The 25,726-nt window shown below is 38.0% G+C and overlaps 1 protein-coding gene across 1 annotated transcript in view; it reads left to right on the forward strand.

Annotated features, from left to right (window-relative positions):
* The window catches only part of WDR19 (WD repeat domain 19), a 112,881-nt gene that overhangs the window by 13,661 nt on the left and 73,494 nt on the right, over positions 1-25,726 (forward strand). Inside the window, exons 5-9 of the mRNA XM_039227032.1 lie at positions 4,405-4,520; positions 7,968-8,083; positions 19,051-19,131; positions 20,256-20,368; positions 20,864-21,037. Coding sequence (XP_039082963.1) covers positions 4,405-4,520; positions 7,968-8,083; positions 19,051-19,131; positions 20,256-20,368; positions 20,864-21,037 — 600 coding nt within the window. The remainder of the gene's footprint in view (positions 1-4,404; positions 4,521-7,967; positions 8,084-19,050; positions 19,132-20,255; positions 20,369-20,863; positions 21,038-25,726) is intronic.

Consider the following 25,726-nt stretch of genomic DNA (forward strand, 5'->3'; position numbering starts at 1 on the left):
ATGTGTAGCAACATGGATGGACCTTGAGGGTGTTATGCTGAGCGAAATAAGTCAGGCAGAGAAGGACAAATATCATATGTTTGCACGTATAGGAGGATTAGGAGGAACTTAAGTGAGGAACAAGGGGGAGAAGAAGAGGGGAAATGGTGGGGGAAAGGGAGAGAGGCAAACCATGAGAGACTCTTGAATGCTGACAAAAACTGAGGACTGATGGATGTGGGGGGGAGGGGGGATGGGCATGGAGGAGGGCACTTGTGGGGATGAGCACTGGGTGTTATGTGGAAACTAATTTGACAATAAACTATTTGCAAAAAAAACCAAAAAAAAACAAACAAACTGGGGCACCTGGGTGGCTCAGTCGGTTAAGCGTCCAACTTTGGCTCAAGTCATGATCTCCCTGTTCATGGGTTCAAGCCCTGCATCGGGCTCTGTGCTGACAGCTAGCTCAGTTCCTGGAGCCTGTTTCAGATTCTGTGTCTCCCTCTCTCTCTGAGTACCATCCCCCATCCCCCCACTCATGCTGTCTCTCTCTCTCAAAAATAAATAAAACATTAAAAATTTTTTTTAAATAAATTGTTAGAAACTATAAATTACCAAAACTGAAATAGGATGAAATAGAAAACTTGAACAGACTGATAACCAGCAAAGAAATTGAATCTGTAATTTAAAAATTGCCAACCAACAAAAGTCCAAGCTTCACAGGCAAATTCTACAAAACGTTTAAAGAGGACTTTTTGCCTAGTCTTCTCAAATTATTTTTAAAAAAGCAGAAAAGGAAGGAAAACTTCTAAGTTCATTCTGTGAGGCCAGGATATTGGCCTATAGCTCTCTTTTTTTAGTGGAGTCTTTATCCACCAAAACCTGATGAACGTGGCTGCAAAAATTCTCAATAAAATACTAGCTAACTGAATTCAACAATACATTAAAAAAGTCATTCACCATGATCAAACTGTTCCTGGGTGGCAAGGGTAGTATTTGCAAATCAATCAATTTGATACATCACATCAGTAAGAGAAAGGATAAGAACCATATGGTTGTTTCAATAAATGCAGAAAAAGCATTTGATAAAGAACAACATCCACTTATGATAAAAACCGTCAACAAAGTAGGCTTACAGGAAACATACCTCAACATAATAAAGGCCATATGTGAAAAACCGACAGCTTACGTCCCCTTCTGTGGGGAAAAACTGAGCACCTTTCCCCTGAAGTCAGGAACAGGACAAGGATGTACACTCTCACCACTTCTTTTTACATTTTTTCAATGTTTATTTATTTTGAGGGACAGAGAGAGAGAGAGCTTGAGTAGAGAAGGGGCAGAGAGAGAGAGGGAGAAACAGAATCCAAAAAAGGCTCTAGGCTCTGAGCTATCAGCACAGAGCCCAATGCAGGGCTCAAACCCATGAACCATGAGATCATGACCTGAGCTGAAGTTGGACGCTTAACTGACTGACCCACACAGGAGTCCCTATTCTCACCACTTTTATTCAACATAGTACCGGAAGTCCTAGTCACAGAAATCAGACAACAAAAAGAAATAAAAGGCATCAAAATCAATAGAGAAAGAGCAAAAGTTCCATTATTTGCAGATGACAAGGTACTATACATAAAAAACCTAAAAGACTACACCAAAAAATTGCTAGAACTGACACGCAAATTCAGTAAAGTTGCCAGGTACAAAATCAATGTACAGAAATCTGTCATATTTCTGTACACAAATAACAAAGCAGTAGAAAGAAATATTAAGGAATCAATCTCATTTATAATTGCACCAAAACCCTAGATACCTGAGAATAAACCTAAGGAAAGAAAGACCTATACTCTGAAAACTATAGAACACTTACAAAAGACATTGAAAATGACACAAAGAAATGGAAAAACATTCCATGCTCATGAATTGGAAGAAAAAATATTGCTAAAATGTCTGTACTATCCAAAGCAATCTACACCTTTAACGCAATCTGTATCAAAATACCAGCAGCATTTTTCACAGAGCTAGAATGAAAAATCCTAAAATTTATATGGAACCACAAGAGATCCTGAATAGCCAAAACAGCCTTGAAAAAGCAAAGCTGGTGGCATCACAATTCTAGACTACAAGTTATACTATGAAACTATAGTAATCAAAACAGTATGGTACTGGCACAAAAAATACACATAGATCAATGGAACAGAATTGAAAGCCCAGAAATGAACCCACAATTATATAATTAATCTTTAACAAAGCAGGGAAAAATGTACAGTGGGAAAAAGACAGTCTCTTCAACAAATAGTGTTGGGAAAACTTGGATAGCTACATGCAAGAGAATGAAACTTGACAACTTTCTTATAAACATATGCAAAACTAAATTCAAAATTGATTAAAGATCTAAATGTGAGACTCGAAAGCATAAGCATCCTAGAAGACAGCACAGGCAGTAATTTCTTTGACATCTGCTGCTGCAACTTTTTAAATTATTATTTAAGAGAGTGAGCAAGTGACGTGGGGGAGGGGCAGAGGGAAAAGGAGAGAGAGAATCTCAAGCAGGTTCCACGCCCAGCACAGAGCCCAACATGGTGCTCAGTCTCACAACTGTGATATCATGACCTGAGCCTAAATTAAGAGTTGGACGCTTAGAGGTGCCTGGATAACTTGGTCAGTTAAGTGTTTGACTTCAGCTCAGGTCATGATCTCATGGTCTGTGGGTTAGAGCCCTGCATCAGGCTCTATGCTGACAGCTCAGAGCCTGGAGCCTGCTTCAGATTTTGTGTCTCCTCTCTCTGCCCCTCCCCAGCTGTGCGTGCGCTCGCTCTCTCTCTCTCTCTCTCTCTCCGCCCCTCAATAATAAATAAATTAATTTAAAAAATTATTTATTAAAAAAAAAGAGTCAATGCTTCACCACCTGACCCATCCAGGCACCCTGCAACTCCTTTCTTGATGTCTCCTAAAGGTAGGGAAACAAAATACAAAATAAACTCTTGGGACTGCATTAAAATAAAAACTTCTGCACAGTGAAAGAAACAGACAACAAAACTAAAGGCAACCTCTAGAATGGAAGAAGATATTTGCAAATGACTTCCAATAAAGGGTTAATATCCAAAATATATAAAGCACTTATAAAACCTAACACCTACCAAAGAAATAATCCAATTAAAATGGACAGAAGACATACAGATGGCCAATAGACACATGAAAAGATGTTCAACATAACTCATCATCAGGGAAATGCAAATCAAAACTACAATGACATGTCAACTCATACCTGTCAGAATGGCTAAAATAAAAAACTGGGTGTTGGTGAGGATGTGGAAAAATGGGAACTCTTGGTGGGAATGCAAACTGGTATAGCCACTATGGAAAATAGTATGCAGGGTTCTCAAAAAGTTAAAATTAGAACTACGTCTGATCCTTCAATCATACTACTCTAGGTATTTACCCAAAGAATATAAAAGCACTAAATCAAAGGGATATGTTCACCTCGATGTTTATAGCAACATTATCTACAATAGCCCAATTATGGAAACAGTGTTAAATTCCATCCATTGACAAGTGGATGAAGAAGATGTGGTATGTATGTATGTACATAAACACAATGGAATATTACTCAGCCATAAAAAAGGATGAAGTCTTGTCATTTGCAATGACATTGATGGAGCTAGAGAATATAATGCTAAGTAAAAGAAGTCAGTGGAAGACAAATACCATATTATTTCACTCATATGTGAAATTTAAGAAACAAAACAAGCAAAACAAGAAAAGAGAGAGAGGCAAACCAAGAAACAAACTCTTAACTATAGAGAACAAACGGATGGTTACCAGAGGGGAGGTGCCTGACAGGATGCATAAAATACGTGATAGGGATTAAGGAGTACAGTTGTTATGATGAGCACTGAGTGATGTATTCAAGTGTTGATTCACTATGTTGCACACCTGAAACTAATATCATACTGTGGTTAACTAATTGGAATTTAAAAACTTTAAAAAGTGACAGGGTTGGAAAATATGTTAAGTGATGAATTTCAGTGTTTTCAGTTTAATACATCATGTTATTGGACCTGCTTTTTTGAAGGCATGAGGTGTCATCACCCGTTAAGATTTTTACCACATTTACAACTATCATTAGACTAATTAGACCATCTCATCATGTGTCATCTTAATGAAATTTGAGTTTCCATCATGACTTATGTTTTTAATTATTACGTATTCATAGGTCTGCACTGAATTTGTAGGTCTGACTATAAGATCATCTTCTAGCATCTCCAAAATATCTTTAGCACTTAGTTTTTGTTCTAAAGCATTAAGTTGTGATTTTGCACTTCAGCTTCTAAATAGATATTAAAATTACTCATGAAGTACTTTTTAAAAGATCTATTCAGAGGTTATGATTGTGAATTTTTTTTAGTAATTTATATCTTAATGTTATAGGGATCAAATGTCTTTCCTTCTTTGGTCAAAAATTGGAAGTTTCCTGGCCGTTGGAACTGTTAAAGGAAATTTGCTTATTTATAATCGTCAGACATCTCGAAAGATTCCTGTGCTGGGTAGGTTATAGCTGGAAACACTGCTAAATACCTGAGATACTTTACATAAATGTAATATTTTACTGCCTTAGATTTTTCTGATATCGCAAGGGAAATTGTGTAGTAGTGAAGCTCCCTGGTCAGGCCTTATATCTAGCTAAACTTCAGGATCCTTCCTTCTCTCCTAAGAATTACCCAGGCTACATAGAATGGTCGCTCTAAGGTCAACCTGTGCCTTTGGACACCGGGCCATTAATAGGATGGCTTCCATTTGTCCCTTTCTCACCCAGATTGAGAACTGTGGACATGGACTAGCTCATGTTCATATCAACACATTAGTAGATGGGCTAAGACATTTGGTGACTGGCAAGAATATAACTAGATATTAATTCTGACCTCTTACTCTCTCCAAACACTAAGTTAGCGAACGTAGGCACCGAGTTACATTCGCCTCAGGGTATATGACTAGAGGCTGTTCGTTCCTTGTTTGACATTCTTGGTTCAGGCTCTTTGATTCCCACAGTCTCTGGTCACTTAGCATCTGCCCTCTGAATACCCAAGAAGAAACAGATCTATTCTTAATTATTGTAACATCATGCTGGTGAATGGTGAAACTGGTAAGCTTAATTATACCCAGGTGGCCAGAAGAATTATAATTTACTGCCAAGGAAGAAGTTAAACCCTGGAGATAAGAGTGCCCGCAGAATACTTGAGAAAGTGCCTTTCAATTAATGACACAATTTAATTATTTCAGTTTTTTTGTCTCCCTTTAATATTAATATTTTTAATCTCCAGCCAAAAGGTAATGTCACTGATCCATTTGAAAAACTAAACTATTTTGAGTTACAAAAACCAGTTTTCACCATATAAATTGTCTATTTGACTTCAGTTAGGCATTTTTTTATATCCCAATTCATCTGTAGGAATATCCTACCAATTAACTTACAGGCTCCCAAAATTTCGACAGTTGATATATAAGAAAATAATTCATCAAAGCATGATTATTTTGTGTGAGGTATTTCTCATATGTTCATGATTTTATATGTGATCTTTGTATTTGATATGAATATTGAGTCTGTTCTCAGTCATTTACTAACTGTGCAAAATGAGCCTAAAGAGATTCAGGATAAAAATATATCTTTAGCTAAATGTATAATAGCTGCCTCTCTCAGAGTTGGCTATGATTTGTGACTGCCTTCTTTCCTTTTAAATAACTCACTTACCCACATCCAAGCCTTTCTACTACAGGTAGCATGATCTGTCAGCATTTCACAGTAACTAAAATCTGTTACCTTATTTCATCTCACACTGATTTGTTTCCTCAACAAGACTAGATACAGGCAGTTTTCACATTGCCTGGTTCTTATATACATGAAGTTCATTTACCACGGTTTAATTAAAAATTGCAAGTCTCCCAATAACATGGTTCAGAACCCAGTTACCATAGTAGAGTATATGTGAGTCAATATTAATTATATAAGTCAGTACGTGGAAAGTGCCCAGAACACTTCAAGTGGGCAGACAAAACATGTTAACTGTTCTTGATGTTAGGGCCACCGTGAGTTCTGAGCACTGCAAGCAAAGAGGCCTTGAGGTATACAGGAAGGAGGAGGGAGAGACTTTCTTCTCCCTTTCTGGGGTATAGAAAGGAGTTTGTCTTTGACATTTTCCCATCTCTCTTCATGCACTCCTTTTTCCTTCCTAATGCTCTGGGCCCAATTCCACTGTACCACCCAAGTCCCTTAATCTATAATCAGTAAACTCTCCTACATCTCTGTGTCTTCTCTGAACGCTCCCTTCACTTCTGTGCTCTGGGCCTCCTGATTGGCAATGCGATCTGTGTCCTGACCATTCCCATATTTATCTCCAATCTGTAGACTCCTATATCCAACTGCTTACTCAACATCTCTGTTGAGATATCTAATAAATACTTCAAATTTAATATCTTCAAACCCCTTTGGACCCACAACTGTCCCTCTCACCATTGGTGACATCCCATCCTTTTAGATCTTCTGGCTAACTCTTAGCATCATCCCTGACTCTTCCTCTTTCTCATACCCTCCAGATCTAATTTGCCAGAAAATCTTATAGGCTGTATCTTCAGGTATCTCCAGAATCCAGCCTCTTCTCACCACCTCTCCTGTTCCACTGTTCCACTCAAACATCTTCCACTGAATTTCTGCAATCTCTTAACTGGTTGGCCTGCCTCAGCTCTTGCCCCACAATGGAATATTCTCAACCTAGGGGCCAGAGTGAGCCTTCTGCTCAGACCTTTCCAATGGCTCTCCAGCTGACCCAGAGTCAAAGCCAGAGTCCTCACAACGGCCATCCAAGACCTGCATGACCTGGCGCTTGCAAACTCTCTGATTTCATCACATACTCTTCTCACTTCCTCTGCTCCAGCCTCACTGTCCTCCTTGCTGAGCCTCTAACACACCTGGCACACTCCTGCCTCAGATTGTCCTCACTTAATAACTACTTACTTAGAACATACTTCCTGCACAGGTACTGTATTAAGTTCTGCAAGGGGTAGAAAGAATGAAATTAGTGTGGTCTGTGCTTTCAAAAGCAGCTAAAATAGCTAAACTTATATAGCACTTTCTATATGCCTGACATTCTTCTAAGTGCTTGAACTCATTTAATCCTCAGCTCTGTGAGACTGGCCCTACTATTATCCCCAATTTATGGGTATGCGACTAAGGCACAGAAATGTTAAATAGCTTACAGTAAGTGGTGGAGCCAAGTTTCAAATCTGGGCAATCTGGCTCCAGAATATGTATACTTAACTGTTCTATTTCTCATTGTAGAATTAATCTTGAGACTCAAGGATTTATGCTAGGACTTTCAAAAAAATGCCCACAGTGTCAAGTATGTAATCCTCCCTCCTCCTCCTCCCCAGATAAGAGTTTTTGCACTGGCTAGATTCCTCAACAAAAAGTTTGCTGATATGTAGTGGTTCTATTTAATATCAGTTACTCGTTAGTTAAGTGACTCAGTTCTTAACCCATCTTACCAGGGCACATTCACATTTACACCTCAGTATTATCAAAGGTCTTATGTTCTCTAATTTTACATGAATAGTCAAAACTGTGAATGTTGAATCTGTTTATACCAAGGGTCTACCACACTGTAAAGCCGAGTGTAGTAAAGATAACTTGAAGTCCTTGGGATTTGCCTCTCATTGTTCCAGGGTTAGTTATAAGGTAAGCAAACAAACTTGTCAAGCAGCAGAATATCCACATAAAAAGTTAAAAAAAATAATATTGTTTTTCTATGCTATTATATTGGTTTGTAACTTGATAATAAACTTCTAAATAAGGTTGCTTAGACACTCGCTGCTTTGATGAGATTTAACATTCTTTGTTTAATATCCATGTCATATTACTTAAATGTTCAGATTAGACATCACAGATCTTTTAATTTTTTTGAGCAACCCATGTGTTTGTACAAAAATCATCTCTTTTTCAGGAAAACATACTAAGAAAATCACATGTGGATGTTGGAATGCAGAAAATCTGCTTGCTTTAGGTGGTGAAGATAAAATGATTACAGTTAGCAATCAGGAAGGTGACACGATAAGACAGGTAATACAGTAACATTCTTGGTCCAGTATATTCAGAATTTTCCCTGAAATGAAGTTTGTCTACCAAGCTAATCTATATAATTTTTAAATCTCTATGTGAGGGGTGCCTGGGTGGCTCAGGTGGTTAAGCGTCCAACTTCGGCTCAGGTCATGATCTCATGGTTCGTGGGTTTGAGCCCTGCACTGAGCTCTGTGCTGACAGCTCAGAGCCTGGAGCCTGCTTCAGATTCTGTGTCTCCCTCTCTCTCTGCCCCTCCCCCTACTCATTCTCTGTCTGTCTCAAAAATAAATAGACATTAAAATTTTTTTTATTCTCTGTGAGATATATATGCAATAACTTCATATTCTAAACAACAAAAACTTTTCTTTCTATGTAGTAATACCCTTTTCTTCATAGGATGACTTTAGCCAAATATTTTCCTTTGTACATTTTCCATTATCGAGTGCTAGCATGGATTATTAGCTCTGTGATTATAGTGTGTCTCTATATTTCTGAGATAACTCTTACTTTATATATGTATGTTTATAATGTAAATGTGAGTAACTAGACTTGGATTCTGGTCTGCCTGATATGTTAATTTAACTTTAAGTGATATGTTACATTGCTTCCAAACTAACCCTAATTAAATTTTCAATTTAATTTTAGGATTAAAGTTTACTGCTGTTCAAATTTCCCAATTGATGGGGCGCCTGGGTGGCTTAGTCGGTTAAGCGTCCGACTTTCGCTTAGGTCATGATCTCGCGGTTCTGGANCTCTCTCTCTCTCTCTCTCTCTCTCTCCGCCCCTCAATAATAAATAAATTAATTTAAAAAATTATTTATTAAAAAAAAAGAGTCAATGCTTCACCACCTGACCCATCCAGGCACCCTGCAACTCCTTTCTTGATGTCTCCTAAAGGTAGGGAAACAAAATACAAAATAAACTCTTGGGACTGCATTAAAATAAAAACTTCTGCACAGTGAAAGAAACAGACAACAAAACTAAAGGCAACCTCTAGAATGGAAGAAGATATTTGCAAATGACTTCCAATAAAGGGTTAATATCCAAAATATATAAAGCACTTATAAAACCTAACACCTACCAAAGAAATAATCCAATTAAAATGGACAGAAGACATACAGATGGCCAATAGACACATGAAAAGATGTTCAACATAACTCATCATCAGGGAAATGCAAATCAAAACTACAATGACATGTCAACTCATACCTGTCAGAATGGCTAAAATAAAAAACTGGGTGTTGGTGAGGATGTGGAAAAATGGGAACTCTTGGTGGGAATGCAAACTGGTATAGCCACTATGGAAAATAGTATGCAGGGTTCTCAAAAAGTTAAAATTAGAACTACGTCTGATCCTTCAATCATACTACTCTAGGTATTTACCCAAAGAATATAAAAGCACTAAATCAAAGGGATATGTTCACCTCGATGTTTATAGCAACATTATCTACAATAGCCCAATTATGGAAACAGTGTTAAATTCCATCCATTGACAAGTGGATGAAGAAGATGTGGTATGTATGTATGTACATAAACACAATGGAATATTACTCAGCCATAAAAAAGGATGAAGTCTTGTCATTTGCAATGACATTGATGGAGCTAGAGAATATAATGCTAAGTAAAAGAAGTCAGTGGAAGACAAATACCATATTATTTCACTCATATGTGAAATTTAAGAAACAAAACAAGCAAAACAAGAAAAGAGAGAGAGGCAAACCAAGAAACAAACTCTTAACTATAGAGAACAAACGGATGGTTACCAGAGGGGAGGTGCCTGACAGGATGCATAAAATACGTGATAGGGATTAAGGAGTACAGTTGTTATGATGAGCACTGAGTGATGTATTCAAGTGTTGATTCACTATGTTGCACACCTGAAACTAATATCATACTGTGGTTAACTAATTGGAATTTAAAAACTTTAAAAAGTGACAGGGTTGGAAAATATGTTAAGTGATGAATTTCAGTGTTTTCAGTTTAATACATCATGTTATTGGACCTGCTTTTTTGAAGGCATGAGGTGTCATCACCCGTTAAGATTTTTACCACATTTACAACTATCATTAGACTAATTAGACCATCTCATCATGTGTCATCTTAATGAAATTTGAGTTTCCATCATGACTTATGTTTTTAATTATTACGTATTCATAGGTCTGCACTGAATTTGTAGGTCTGACTATAAGATCATCTTCTAGCATCTCCAAAATATCTTTAGCACTTAGTTTTTGTTCTAAAGCATTAAGTTGTGATTTTGCACTTCAGCTTCTAAATAGATATTAAAATTACTCATGAAGTACTTTTTAAAAGATCTATTCAGAGGTTATGATTGTGAATTTTTTTTAGTAATTTATATCTTAATGTTATAGGGATCAAATGTCTTTCCTTCTTTGGTCAAAAATTGGAAGTTTCCTGGCCGTTGGAACTGTTAAAGGAAATTTGCTTATTTATAATCGTCAGACATCTCGAAAGATTCCTGTGCTGGGTAGGTTATAGCTGGAAACACTGCTAAATACCTGAGATACTTTACATAAATGTAATATTTTACTGCCTTAGATTTTTCTGATATCGCAAGGGAAATTGTGTAGTAGTGAAGCTCCCTGGTCAGGCCTTATATCTAGCTAAACTTCAGGATCCTTCCTTCTCTCCTAAGAATTACCCAGGCTACATAGAATGGTCGCTCTAAGGTCAACCTGTGCCTTTGGACACCGGGCCATTAATAGGATGGCTTCCATTTGTCCCTTTCTCACCCAGATTGAGAACTGTGGACATGGACTAGCTCATGTTCATATCAACACATTAGTAGATGGGCTAAGACATTTGGTGACTGGCAAGAATATAACTAGATATTAATTCTGACCTCTTACTCTCTCCAAACACTAAGTTAGCGAACGTAGGCACCGAGTTACATTCGCCTCAGGGTATATGACTAGAGGCTGTTCGTTCCTTGTTTGACATTCTTGGTTCAGGCTCTTTGATTCCCACAGTCTCTGGTCACTTAGCATCTGCCCTCTGAATACCCAAGAAGAAACAGATCTATTCTTAATTATTGTAACATCATGCTGGTGAATGGTGAAACTGGTAAGCTTAATTATACCCAGGTGGCCAGAAGAATTATAATTTACTGCCAAGGAAGAAGTTAAACCCTGGAGATAAGAGTGCCCGCAGAATACTTGAGAAAGTGCCTTTCAATTAATGACACAATTTAATTATTTCAGTTTTTTTGTCTCCCTTTAATATTAATATTTTTAATCTCCAGCCAAAAGGTAATGTCACTGATCCATTTGAAAAACTAAACTATTTTGAGTTACAAAAACCAGTTTTCACCATATAAATTGTCTATTTGACTTCAGTTAGGCATTTTTTTATATCCCAATTCATCTGTAGGAATATCCTACCAATTAACTTACAGGCTCCCAAAATTTCGACAGTTGATATATAAGAAAATAATTCATCAAAGCATGATTATTTTGTGTGAGGTATTTCTCATATGTTCATGATTTTATATGTGATCTTTGTATTTGATATGAATATTGAGTCTGTTCTCAGTCATTTACTAACTGTGCAAAATGAGCCTAAAGAGATTCAGGATAAAAATATATCTTTAGCTAAATGTATAATAGCTGCCTCTCTCAGAGTTGGCTATGATTTGTGACTGCCTTCTTTCCTTTTAAATAACTCACTTACCCACATCCAAGCCTTTCTACTACAGGTAGCATGATCTGTCAGCATTTCACAGTAACTAAAATCTGTTACCTTATTTCATCTCACACTGATTTGTTTCCTCAACAAGACTAGATACAGGCAGTTTTCACATTGCCTGGTTCTTATATACATGAAGTTCATTTACCACGGTTTAATTAAAAATTGCAAGTCTCCCAATAACATGGTTCAGAACCCAGTTACCATAGTAGAGTATATGTGAGTCAATATTAATTATATAAGTCAGTACGTGGAAAGTGCCCAGAACACTTCAAGTGGGCAGACAAAACATGTTAACTGTTCTTGATGTTAGGGCCACCGTGAGTTCTGAGCACTGCAAGCAAAGAGGCCTTGAGGTATACAGGAAGGAGGAGGGAGAGACTTTCTTCTCCCTTTCTGGGGTATAGAAAGGAGTTTGTCTTTGACATTTTCCCATCTCTCTTCATGCACTCCTTTTTCCTTCCTAATGCTCTGGGCCCAATTCCACTGTACCACCCAAGTCCCTTAATCTATAATCAGTAAACTCTCCTACATCTCTGTGTCTTCTCTGAACGCTCCCTTCACTTCTGTGCTCTGGGCCTCCTGATTGGCAATGCGATCTGTGTCCTGACCATTCCCATATTTATCTCCAATCTGTAGACTCCTATATCCAACTGCTTACTCAACATCTCTGTTGAGATATCTAATAAATACTTCAAATTTAATATCTTCAAACCCCTTTGGACCCACAACTGTCCCTCTCACCATTGGTGACATCCCATCCTTTTAGATCTTCTGGCTAACTCTTAGCATCATCCCTGACTCTTCCTCTTTCTCATACCCTCCAGATCTAATTTGCCAGAAAATCTTATAGGCTGTATCTTCAGGTATCTCCAGAATCCAGCCTCTTCTCACCACCTCTCCTGTTCCACTGTTCCACTCAAACATCTTCCACTGAATTTCTGCAATCTCTTAACTGGTTGGCCTGCCTCAGCTCTTGCCCCACAATGGAATATTCTCAACCTAGGGGCCAGAGTGAGCCTTCTGCTCAGACCTTTCCAATGGCTCTCCAGCTGACCCAGAGTCAAAGCCAGAGTCCTCACAACGGCCATCCAAGACCTGCATGACCTGGCGCTTGCAAACTCTCTGATTTCATCACATACTCTTCTCACTTCCTCTGCTCCAGCCTCACTGTCCTCCTTGCTGAGCCTCTAACACACCTGGCACACTCCTGCCTCAGATTGTCCTCACTTAATAACTACTTACTTAGAACATACTTCCTGCACAGGTACTGTATTAAGTTCTGCAAGGGGTAGAAAGAATGAAATTAGTGTGGTCTGTGCTTTCAAAAGCAGCTAAAATAGCTAAACTTATATAGCACTTTCTATATGCCTGACATTCTTCTAAGTGCTTGAACTCATTTAATCCTCAGCTCTGTGAGACTGGCCCTACTATTATCCCCAATTTATGGGTATGCGACTAAGGCACAGAAATGTTAAATAGCTTACAGTAAGTGGTGGAGCCAAGTTTCAAATCTGGGCAATCTGGCTCCAGAATATGTATACTTAACTGTTCTATTTCTCATTGTAGAATTAATCTTGAGACTCAAGGATTTATGCTAGGACTTTCAAAAAAATGCCCACAGTGTCAAGTATGTAATCCTCCCTCCTCCTCCTCCCCAGATAAGAGTTTTTGCACTGGCTAGATTCCTCAACAAAAAGTTTGCTGATATGTAGTGGTTCTATTTAATATCAGTTACTCGTTAGTTAAGTGACTCAGTTCTTAACCCATCTTACCAGGGCACATTCACATTTACACCTCAGTATTATCAAAGGTCTTATGTTCTCTAATTTTACATGAATAGTCAAAACTGTGAATGTTGAATCTGTTTATACCAAGGGTCTACCACACTGTAAAGCCGAGTGTAGTAAAGATAACTTGAAGTCCTTGGGATTTGCCTCTCATTGTTCCAGGGTTAGTTATAAGGTAAGCAAACAAACTTGTCAAGCAGCAGAATATCCACATAAAAAGTTAAAAAAAATAATATTGTTTTTCTATGCTATTATATTGGTTTGTAACTTGATAATAAACTTCTAAATAAGGTTGCTTAGACACTCGCTGCTTTGATGAGATTTAACATTCTTTGTTTAATATCCATGTCATATTACTTAAATGTTCAGATTAGACATCACAGATCTTTTAATTTTTTTGAGCAACCCATGTGTTTGTACAAAAATCATCTCTTTTTCAGGAAAACATACTAAGAAAATCACATGTGGATGTTGGAATGCAGAAAATCTGCTTGCTTTAGGTGGTGAAGATAAAATGATTACAGTTAGCAATCAGGAAGGTGACACGATAAGACAGGTAATACAGTAACATTCTTGGTCCAGTATATTCAGAATTTTCCCTGAAATGAAGTTTGTCTACCAAGCTAATCTATATAATTTTTAAATCTCTATGTGAGGGGTGCCTGGGTGGCTCAGGTGGTTAAGCGTCCAACTTCGGCTCAGGTCATGATCTCATGGTTCGTGGGTTTGAGCCCTGCACTGAGCTCTGTGCTGACAGCTCAGAGCCTGGAGCCTGCTTCAGATTCTGTGTCTCCCTCTCTCTCTGCCCCTCCCCCTACTCATTCTCTGTCTGTCTCAAAAATAAATAGACATTAAAATTTTTTTTATTCTCTGTGAGATATATATGCAATAACTTCATATTCTAAACAACAAAAACTTTTCTTTCTATGTAGTAATACCCTTTTCTTCATAGGATGACTTTAGCCAAATATTTTCCTTTGTACATTTTCCATTATCGAGTGCTAGCATGGATTATTAGCTCTGTGATTATAGTGTGTCTCTATATTTCTGAGATAACTCTTACTTTATATATGTATGTTTATAATGTAAATGTGAGTAACTAGACTTGGATTCTGGTCTGCCTGATATGTTAATTTAACTTTAAGTGATATGTTACATTGCTTCCAAACTAACCCTAATTAAATTTTCAATTTAATTTTAGGATTAAAGTTTACTGCTGTTCAAATTTCCCAATTGATGGGGCGCCTGGGTGGCTTAGTCGGTTAAGCGTCCGACTTTCGCTTAGGTCATGATCTCGCGGTTCTGGATTCGAGCCCCGCGTCGGGCTCTGTGCTGACTGCCAGCTCAGAGCCTGGAGCCTATTTCAGAGTCTGTATCTCCCACTCTCTCTGACCCTCCCCTGCTCATGCTGTCTCTCTCTCTCTCTTCCCTAGAAATAAATAAAAATATTAAAAAAAAAAACAAAAAACAAATTTCCCAATTGATTAGCTCTTCAGTGACTCCTCCTTATGGGAATTTGTATTATAGCTACTATATAATCTCAGTAGTGGGTAAATTATACTTTGGACCACTTGGCTTATGATTTAGTATTGCTGGGGCAATATTAACTAGCAAATTCTTTAAATACCCACTAGGTGTATGGCACTGTGCTATGTACTTTAAAAGAAATATGAAATATGGCCCTATATTAGTTCCCTATTGCTAAGTAACAAATTACCCCCAAAAGCTAGCAGTTTAAAACAATATACATTTATTGTTCTGTAGTTTTTGTGGATGAGCAATGCAGGTGCATCTAGCTGCATTAATGTCTTAAAAGGCTGCACTTTCTTGGTCAAGGTTGGAGTCTCATCTGAAGGCTTGACTGGGGAAAAATCAGTTTCTAGCTCAATCACATGGTTGCTGACAAGAGTTCAATTCCTTACAGGTTGTTAGGCTCAGGGCCTCAGTTCCTCTCTGGCCATTGATTATAAACCTGCCTAATTACCTTGCCACATGGATGTCTGCATAGAGTGCCTCACAACATAGCAGGTGGTAAGAGATTGTGAACAGCCATTTGAAACTCAAGCCACAATCTCTTAATAAATAACCTGATCTGAAAATCATTTTTGCCATATTCTGTTATGAGAAATGAGTCCCTAGGTCCAGCCCACACTCAAAGGGGTTGGGGATTACACAAAGAAACCTGGAGGTGGGGATCATTGTGGATCATCTTAGAAGCTGCCAACCATAGGCCCCTACTCTCAAGAAGACAGAACTAATTAAGATAAAACACAGCCTTATGTGATTGCCAATTTTGTGGCATAGCTTACACTTATATGTGAGATGGAGGAGATCAAGGGAAGTTGAATTATGAATCTTTAAAAGACAGATGATCTGAATCAGTCAAGGTATAGGATACTTGTAACAGAGAGATCCAAAATTACAAGGTCTCTAAGAATATGGTAGTTTGGATGGTTTTTCCTCTTTCTCATATCACAGAGAGAGGCAGGCAAAGCATCTCTGCATCTCTGCTTCACAAAGCTGTATGTAGTCCCAGGTTCCTTCCATCTTACTGCTCTGCTAGTTGCTAAGATGTTTTGTCCTCATATGCATAGGTAACTGCACCACATCTGTATTTCCACCCAAAGGAAAGGAGAAAGAGAAGTGGAGCCCAAGAAATATTTAAAGGACCTAGTCTGGAAGATGCATTATTTCCATTCATATCACTAGAACCTAATCATATAGTCACACCACACTGCTGCCAGGGAAGCTACAAATTTAGTCTCTGTCGATAACTGATCGTGTGCCCCTCTGAAACTTGTTTTAGTGGATAAGACATTTAGTAGTCTGTCATTCAACCCACACAAAGCAGCACAAACAAAGGTAAGAGGAAAAACTTGTAGCTTGTTCATGGCTTGTTCAAGATCGGCTTGACTGAAGATATGGGCTTAGATTAAAAATTTATAGAAAATAAGGTTGAAGAAAGTTGGTTCTTGTATCTGGAAAGCTCTGAAAGTTAAGCAGAAGTAACTCAACCATGTTGAGTGGAACCATAGCATGCTTAAAGTGGTTCTTAAGAAAGATTAACTAGTGTAAAAAACATTTTCTAGAAACCTAAAATTTTGATCATTCTATTTTGGTACCCTTTTGAATTAGAATGAAAGATAATGCAGTTCAAATGCTTTAGCTCCACACTCTTGTATCCATATCAGCCATCAACACTGAATCAAGACATGATCTTATAATATTTTGTTACATAGCATTCCAGGAAGTCACTACATTCAGCCATTATTTACATACATTTCCCATTTCTGATCTTTAAGATATATACTTCCAGAATTAGACATACTACTTAAGTTGTCATGTGGTAAGAAAGCATACACTAAAAGCATTGCTTTACTAGGCATTTTCTCTGTATTTTTTGATGTTACTATTCTGCAGATCCAGTGTTACTAGTGTGGATTTATTTTTATTTATCCTACTAAGGACTTGTCTTATTTCTTGAATCTGAAGATTGCTGTCTTTCATCAATTCTAGAAAATTCTTAGTCATTATCTCTTTGGGTATTACCTCTTGCCCTTTCTATTCTGTCCTTTGGAGTGTCAGTTAGACATATGTCAGACCTTCTTCTATCTCTTTAACTCTCTTTCATAATATCTTTTTGTCACTATACAACTTCTGGATAATTTACTCAAATCAGTTCACTTACTCTTTCTTCAAATTTGGTCAAATTTGAGTTTTTATTTTAATGATTCAACTTTATATTTTTAGTAAGTACTTTAGAGCAAAATAGGCACTAATAGGATTAAGAGGTACAAATTTCCATTTACAAAATAATTAAGTCATGGAGGTATAATATACAGCATAGGGAATATAGTCAGTAATATTGCAACAATTTTGTATGGTGAGATAGTAATTAGACTTATCACAGGGATAATTTTGTAATGTATATAAATATAAATCTTGAACTACTGTGATGTTCACCTGAAACTAATAGAATATTGCATGTCAAATATACAATTGATCCATCAACAACATCGGTTTGAACTGTGCAGATTTACTTATATGCGGATTTTTTTCAAGAAATATAGTGCAGTACCATAAATACATTTTCTCTTAGGACTTTCTTTTCTTTTTTCTTTTTTTTTTTTTTAGAAAGAGGGAAAGTGAATGGGGGAGAGGGCAGAGGGAGAGAGAGAGAATCTCAAGCAAGCTCCATGCTGAGCATGGAGCCAGACACGAGTCTCAATCCCACACCCTGAGATCATGACCTGAGCCAAAATCAAGGGCCAGATGCTCAACCGACTGAGCCACCCAGGCACCCCGTGACTTTCTTAATAACATTTTCTTTTCTCCAGCTTACTTTATTGAAAGAATATAGTATTTAACATACATAATATACAAGACATGTATTAATCGAGTGTTTATGTTATCAAGAAGCCTTCCAGTCAACAGTAGGCTATTAGTAGTTAAGCTTTGGGGGAATCAACATTATGTGCAAATTTTCAACTGTGCAGGGGCTTGGCTACCTGACCTCCATGTTATTCAAGGGTCAAGTGTACTTTAAATTAAGGAAGAAAAGTACTTTGTCGTTCTCTTAAAAATCTGTCAGGACTTTTTTTTTTTTTTTTTTAAGTCTTGTCGAGGTGCCTGGGTGGCTCAGTTGGATGAGCGTCTGACTATTTTTGCTCAGGTCATGATCCCAGAGTCATGGGATCAAGCCCTATGTCAAGCTCTACAGAGCTGAGCATTGGAGTCTGCTTATGATTCTCTCCTTCTCCCTCTACTCCTCTCCCCCATCTCTGGTTCTCTCTTTCTCTCTCTCAAAAAGTCTCTTGTCATACTTATGAGCCTTTCTATGTATTTAGTCATTAAAGCACTATTTTATGATCTCTCTCTGATAATTCTTTTATTTTTAGATCTGCTGACTTTAGCTCATTGTTTTTCTGTTTTGTTTTTCTCATATTGAATTGTGAGTGCATCTTCAGCAGAGCTTGTCTGTGGAAATTTTTTTTGTAGCTTTGGAAGAGGCTTTGGATTTACTTTTGACAAACACTGCAAGGAGTTTCTGGACCACTCAGAGTATAAATCTGAGTTTCACATCATAATGAGGATAGGAAGGAAAGTTTGACTTGAAAAAGAATGTTTTCATCATTTCTTCTGACTCAAAGCTCAGCCCAAATCAAGTGGGCTTCTTTATTGTCTCCTTACCAACTTCTCTGGATAGCTGCGGCATTCATTTCCATACATACTTCGGTTTGGGATAGGTTTGATCTTGGCTTATTATCCCTGGAAATTTTCCTTACCTTCTTGCAGGCTTAATGTATCTATTTAATAAGATATGTGTTCTGTTTCACTCAGAATTTCTAGATGTTTATCATAGTGGGATTTTCAGGTATAACAGAAGTGAAAGCAAGTTACCTGTTTTATTAATATTCAGGATGAATTTAAGTGTTGCATTTATTCACAGTGATAATATTTCTATCACTGCAGACACCAGTGAGATCAGAGCCTAGCAACATGCAGTTTTCCATGATGAAGACTGACGACCGAATGCCTGCTGCTGAAAACACAGTAAGAGCTCTAAGCCGGGGCACCTGGGTGGCTCAGTCAGTTAAGTGTCCAACTTCAGCTCAGGTCATGATCTCACAGTTCATAGTTTTGAGCCTGGCGTTGGGCCCTGTGCTGACAGATCAGAGCCTGGAGCCTGCTTCGGATTCTGTGTCTCCTCTCTCTGCCCCTCCCCCGTTTGTGTGTGTGCATGCACGCGCTCTCTCTTTGTCTTCTTCAAAAATAAACATCAAAAGAAATTTTTTTAAGAATTCTAAGTCAAATCCATGCCCAAGTTATTTTGATAATTTTGTAGAATATATTCTCTTCTTTTCCTTTTCTTTTCTTTTTTTTCTCCTTTTCTAGGATGCTTCAGAGTGTATAGTGATAAATAAATTATGGTCTGTCATTTATTAGATCAGGGTAGGCTCCAGTCTCTTAGGCATGTAAGTTGCTTTTGCTGCTGCCGGCAGCAACTAGCTACCTCGTATCACAGCAAATGAGGACGTCTTCCTGATGCAGTGGGCGTTGCTCTTCTTATTCATGTGGTAGCAAAAACGGGGAGGTGCCTTCACAGATAGACGTCTTGATTTCTATGATTTTTTAAATTTTCACTCTATTAGAGATGGTGACCAGAGCTCTGGACATTGTACTTTTTATTTTGTTAATAGCTTAGGTGCATTTTCCTTGCCACATTTAATATTCTGAAATCCAGATATTTTAACAATTAATATAAATATATTTAAATGAAATGATCCCATTTCTTAAAAAGCTATTCAGTTGAGTGACTTATAATTGATAGAATCAAGGGAAGATGTCAAAGTGCTTCTCTTTTTATATAAATCTGTCACTCTTAATGGGCCCAAATAAGTAATACATTCTTTCCCCTCCCTCACACAGTTAAGCCCTCCACTGAATATTACAATTAAATATTGACTCGTGTGAGTAACGGACCCTTCTCAGACCCTTCTCAGACTATATATTAGTACAACATATTTTTTAAAGTCACATTGTTATCTTAACAGTTATAACATCTAATGTAAACCTGGCTCATTGTATAATTTAGATTCAGCTATTTGACTTTCCTTTTTGGTCTTCACGAAGTGCTGAGTAATTCATTTGCATGATCTCTTACTCTTTTCTGGCAGATCAGTGTGGTGGTTGGCAAGAAAACTTTGTTTCTTTATAATCTGAATGAACCAGATAGTCCAATTGATCTGGAATTTCAGCAGCGCTATGGTAACATTGTCTGCTATAGCTGGTATGTACAAAAAGCTTGAGATATCCGTGTGTTTTTCCTTACTAATTATATTTCATTTTTGCCCTTAGCATTTTTATTTCTATATATGACATTTTCTGGATTGTAAACTATGATTTAATATGCGAAACTTGGGGCACCTGGGTGGCTCAGTCAGTTAAGCGGCTGACTTTGGCTCAGATCGTGATCTCATGGTTTGTGAGTTCGAGCTCCACACTGGGCTCTGTGCTGACAGCTCAGAGCCTGGAGCCTGCTTTGGATTCTGTGTCTCCTTCTCTCTCTGTCCCTCTCATCCTGTGCTCTCTCTCTCTCTCTCTCTCTCTCTCTCTCAAAAATAAATATTAAAAAAAATTAAATATGTGAAACTACCTAGCATGTTTTCTGGCCCTTGATAAACTTGATTCTGTAGTTCTTTAGTTTTAAGGCACTTGCTGATTTACTGTATTGTGAATGATAGTTAATCATCCTTTTAATGTATTGTTGCCTTTGTTGCTATAGGTATGGTGATGGCTACATCATGATTGGCTTTTCACATGGTATTTTTGTGGTCATCTCCACTCATATACGAGAGATTGGTCAAGAGATATTTCAGGCTTGTGACCACAAAGATAGTCTAACCAGTATTGCGGTATCACAGACCCTTAATAAAGCCGCTACATGTGGTGATAACTGGTAAGTTATATTCACATATTCCCAGGAAAGCTTATGTAAGGAATATTGAAGATATTCAACAAGACTTTGACGGCTAATATGAATCTATCAACCATACTTTCTTGCACTCTTAAAACCTGTTTGCAATTGAAAATTTCTAAGACTGCTTCTGCTGTTAACACTCAGGGCAAAACCTAAAATAAGTGCTAAATGTAAACTAAATACAACACCTAAAATTGAGTATGCTTGAAAATCTTGAAATAGGTAATTCCAGGTAATATGAAGTAAGCACACTCCACCTGTCTCTCTCACCGAATACAGCTATAAAACCTGGACAGAATGCATGGAACAGCTATTTAAGGACTTTGAGAAGTAAATAGTAGGCAGATTGAAGAAGACCAGAATTTGAAGTTCCACTGAACCAATAATGAGTCTTCTCTTCATCTTCCAATCTCTCAGGACTCAAGGAGCCAAAATCCAGAAGTAGACACCAAAGCTTAAATGAGAGAGGTCTGGGAGAAGTCCTCTGGTTCTGGCTCAAGTCGCAGGAAAGAGAATTTGTCTTACACTCAGAATTGGGGAAATTTCCCAGTTTCCTTTCTTTTTCTTTCTTCTTTTCATGCCCTGGCCACCAAGCAACCTCACCATGGTTGTGGCGGCAACAGCACTGTCAGGAGGGACCCTCAGACTCCTCCAGCTCAGACAGAGGGTAACCCTCCTCCAGTTAGAGGGGCTGTAGTCCCAGGAAGTGAGGTAAACCCTGCTGCTTATTTTTCTCCCTGCCCCCCAACTTTGCTTGGCCACAGCTATGGGGACAGTTGTGGGAAGGACAAGGCACTGCAGGGTAACTAGATCCCCAACTTTCCTGCTAGAAGACCAAAAAGGGGAGCCCCAGAAAATCAGAGCACACCAGGGAGATCCTGGAGACGGAGGAGCTCTGGGAAGCAAACCTTTAAAGATATTTATGAACTCCCAGCCTCACTCCTGAGCTGTACATGTGTATCTCATCCTAAACATACCAAAGACTTTGAGAACTAAACTCAAGGACAGATCATAATGCAAGTCCTATGGGCCACAAGTGGGCCATACAGGAACATATCTGAACGTGACTGCAAAGCCTTTGAAAATGGAACTGATGTTGAAACCACAGCCCACAAAAGGCTGGTTGGTACTTATGGCCTGAACCCAACTGGGTTGTTTGCCTGCTTTGAAAAAAAGATTAGCCTTCTCTATGGGACTTAGACAAGGTGCAAGAGTCTCAAACATAATGTTCAGAACCCAAAGTTACCTGACATGCTAAGAATCAACAACATTTCAACTTGCTTGGAAAAGGCAGTCAAAAGATGCCAAGATGATGGAGGTGAAGGTAGCAGCTTTATAAAAAATTCTCCATAAAAGTCCAAAAAAATCCTAGCTCAGATACATCATAATCAAACTGCTAAAAAAATGAAAGCCCCCCAAAACCAACTAAAAAACAGCATTTTAAATGGCGGTGGATTTCTCACCATAAGCCATGGAGGCCAAACAGAAGCATCACAACTTTTTAAAGGGCTGAGAGAAAAGAAGAGTCAGCTGAAATTCATTACCCGGCCGGGAATGAAGTGAAATAGAAACATTTCAGATGAGGAAAAATGAAGAGAATTTATTGCTGGCAGACCTGCCTTAGAAGAATTGCTGAAGGAAGTTCTTCAGATGGAACAGAACAGATGACAGCAGGAAATTTGGGACATCAAGAATGAAGGAAGAACAACAGAAATGATTTAAAAAAATAGGTCTTTTTTTTTTTTTTGAGACCTTTAACATATATGTGACTGTTGAAAGCAAAAATTATCATACTGTCTGATAGTGTGTCCGGCATGTTAAGATGCAGTAAGTACATAAGACAACCACAACATAAAGGGAGGAGGGGAAGGTTATATGTGATTCCTACATTTATTTGAAGTGGTAGAATACTGATTCTAAAGAGACTGCGAAATTAAATATGTATGTTATAATCTAGAGCAACCACTAAAAATTATGTAGAGATATATACAAAAACACAATAGGTAAATTAAAATGGAATACTGAGAAATGTTCAAATCTAAAAGTGGCAAGATCGGAGAAACAGGAACAAAACGACAAACAAAATAAGACAGTAGATTTTTCAGACAGATCGATGAACTATGTTAAAAATGTAAATGACAATGCTGTTAGACATAGACCATTAGAATTCTTAAATGACCCTATTATATGCTGTAAGAAACTCACTTCAATATAGTCATATAACGAAATAACTAGGTAAAAAGTGAAAGGATGGAAAAAGATCATCCAAGTGCTAACCAAAAGAGAACGGGGTTTCTTTATGGGTATCAAACAAAGAGCAAAGAAAATGATCAGGGGTGGGGAGAGATGCTGCATACTGATTACATGGAACAGTGCTAAATGAGTATGCACCGAGCAAAAGCGCCTCAAAATAGATGAAGTAAAAACTGGCAGAATTAAAAGGAGATAGACAACAGTAATAGTTGAAGTCTTCACAGCCCCACTTTCAATACAGAATGGAACAATTAGAAGTAAAATAAGGAAATAAAAGTGTCAAATTGACACTTAGATCAGATCATGAGCTGTCATTCAACAATCTACAACAAGGTGAACTGAAATAGAGATGTTTACTATTCACAGGTGCAGGAGGAAGTACCTGGCCTGTCTTGAGGGGCCTCACAGAAAGTTCAAGGCACAGTTCAGACAAAACGAGATAACCAGGGGCATGTGCTGTTAATAGGGTTCATGGCAAACAATAGGGTTCAGGAATAAACCGCTTTAGGGTTCCTAGGCTAAGTCCAGATTGGTCAACTCTAACTAAAAGATCCCCAGAGATCTTATCCTAGGGGAGCATAAGGCACACAGGTACGGGGAGGCAGGGGAGACAGTTGATCACAAGGGCTTTGGGGGAAGTCACCTCAGGAACTTACATTTGCTTGTGACTCTGTGGGCTGCTATCTAGTGCATGCACTTGTAAGAAAGAGGGGCTAGTGTCAGTTTAGGTCACTATAGGCCATTTGGCCAAATAGAATGGATGCTGAGGCAGCAGTACCATGGAGTAGTTTAGCTAAACTCTTAACAGACTTAGACAGCATAATAAACCAACTAGACTTACCATATGTCTGTTGAACATTCCACCAACAATGGAATACATGTTTTTTCTATGCACCCATGGAACATGGACCAAGATAGTCCATATCCTGGGCCATGAAACCTCAACAAATTTATTTTTATTTTACAGAGTGTGAGCTGGGGAGAGTGACAGAGGCGGGGAGAGAGAATCTCTAGCAGGCTCCATGCTTAGCACAGAGCCCGACATGGGGTTCAATCCCACAACCCTGGGATCCTAACCTAGCAGAAATCAAATCAATTGCTCAACTGACTGAGCCACCCAGGCACCCCCAAAACCTCAAGAAATTTAAATCGAAGTCCTACCAAATGTGTTCCTTGGCCAGAGACAACGGGAAATTCTATGAACACTTGGAAATTAACCTACTCCAAATAATTCATGAATATATCTCAAAGCAAATTTAAAAATACATAGAACTGAAATCTCTAATCAATAATCTAAATTCCTGCTTGAAGAAACTAGAAAAATAAGATTGAACAAAAGGCAAAGAAGAAGGAATAAAATAATAAAGAGCAGAAACTGATGACAATGAAAATAGAATAAGAAAAAAACAAAAGCTATTTTTAAAAAAATAATAAAAAATTGATTAGCTTCTATCAAGAATGACAGAAATAAAAAGAAGACACAAATCACCAATATTAGGAATGAAATAGGAATATCGCTGCGGATCTAGGAGTCATTAAAAGGATAATAAAGGAAGACTACAACTTCAGAATTACAAAGGAATACTATAGACAACTCAGAAACTGGACAAATTAGAAGACTGGAAAAATTCTTCAAAAACCACTGCCAAAACTCGACGCAAGAAACAGATAATCTGAATTAGTACTGTAACTTTTTAAGAAATTGAATAATAATTTTTTTTAATGTTTCATTTATTTCTAGGAGAGAGACAGAGAGAGAGACAGCGTGAGCAGGGGAGGGTCAGAGAGAGAGGGAGTCACAGACTGAAACAGGCTCCAGGCTCTGAGCTGGCAGTCAGCACAGAGCCCGATGCGGGGCTCGAACCCACAAACCCTGAGATCATGACCCAAGTGAAAGTCGGACGCTTAACCAACTAAGCCACCCAGGCGCCCCAAGAAATTGAATAATAATTTTGAAGCTCCTGAAAAATTTCCAGGCTCAGATGGTTTCTTTGGAGGATTCTACCAAATTCTTTTTAAAAAAGAATTAACACCAATTTTACAAAATCTCTTCCATAAATAAAAGAGGAGGGAACATTTCTCAACTTGTAAGGCCAGTATTACCCTTAAACCAAAATCAAAGTGTGGAAAGACAGAAAGGAAGGAAGGAAGGGAGGAAGGAAGGAAATGAAGGAAGGAAACAAGAGACTAATCTCTATCATGAACTTGAACACAAAATCCTCAACAAGATGTAGCAAACTGAAGTTAGCAATATATAAAAAGAATTAAACCTCATGACCAAGTGGGATTTATTCCAAGTATGCAAGCCTTATTTACATTCAAAATTCAGTGAAGTTACTGTATCTGCAGCTGAAGAAAAACCATATGATCACAGTTGACATACAAAAAATATTTCACAAGATCCAACACCCACTC

Source organism: Hyaena hyaena, unplaced genomic scaffold (genome assembly GCF_003009895.1).
Source record: "Hyaena hyaena isolate Hyena2069 unplaced genomic scaffold, ASM300989v1 scaffold_24, whole genome shotgun sequence".
Classification (NCBI taxonomy): domain Eukaryota; kingdom Metazoa; phylum Chordata; class Mammalia; order Carnivora; family Hyaenidae; genus Hyaena; species Hyaena hyaena.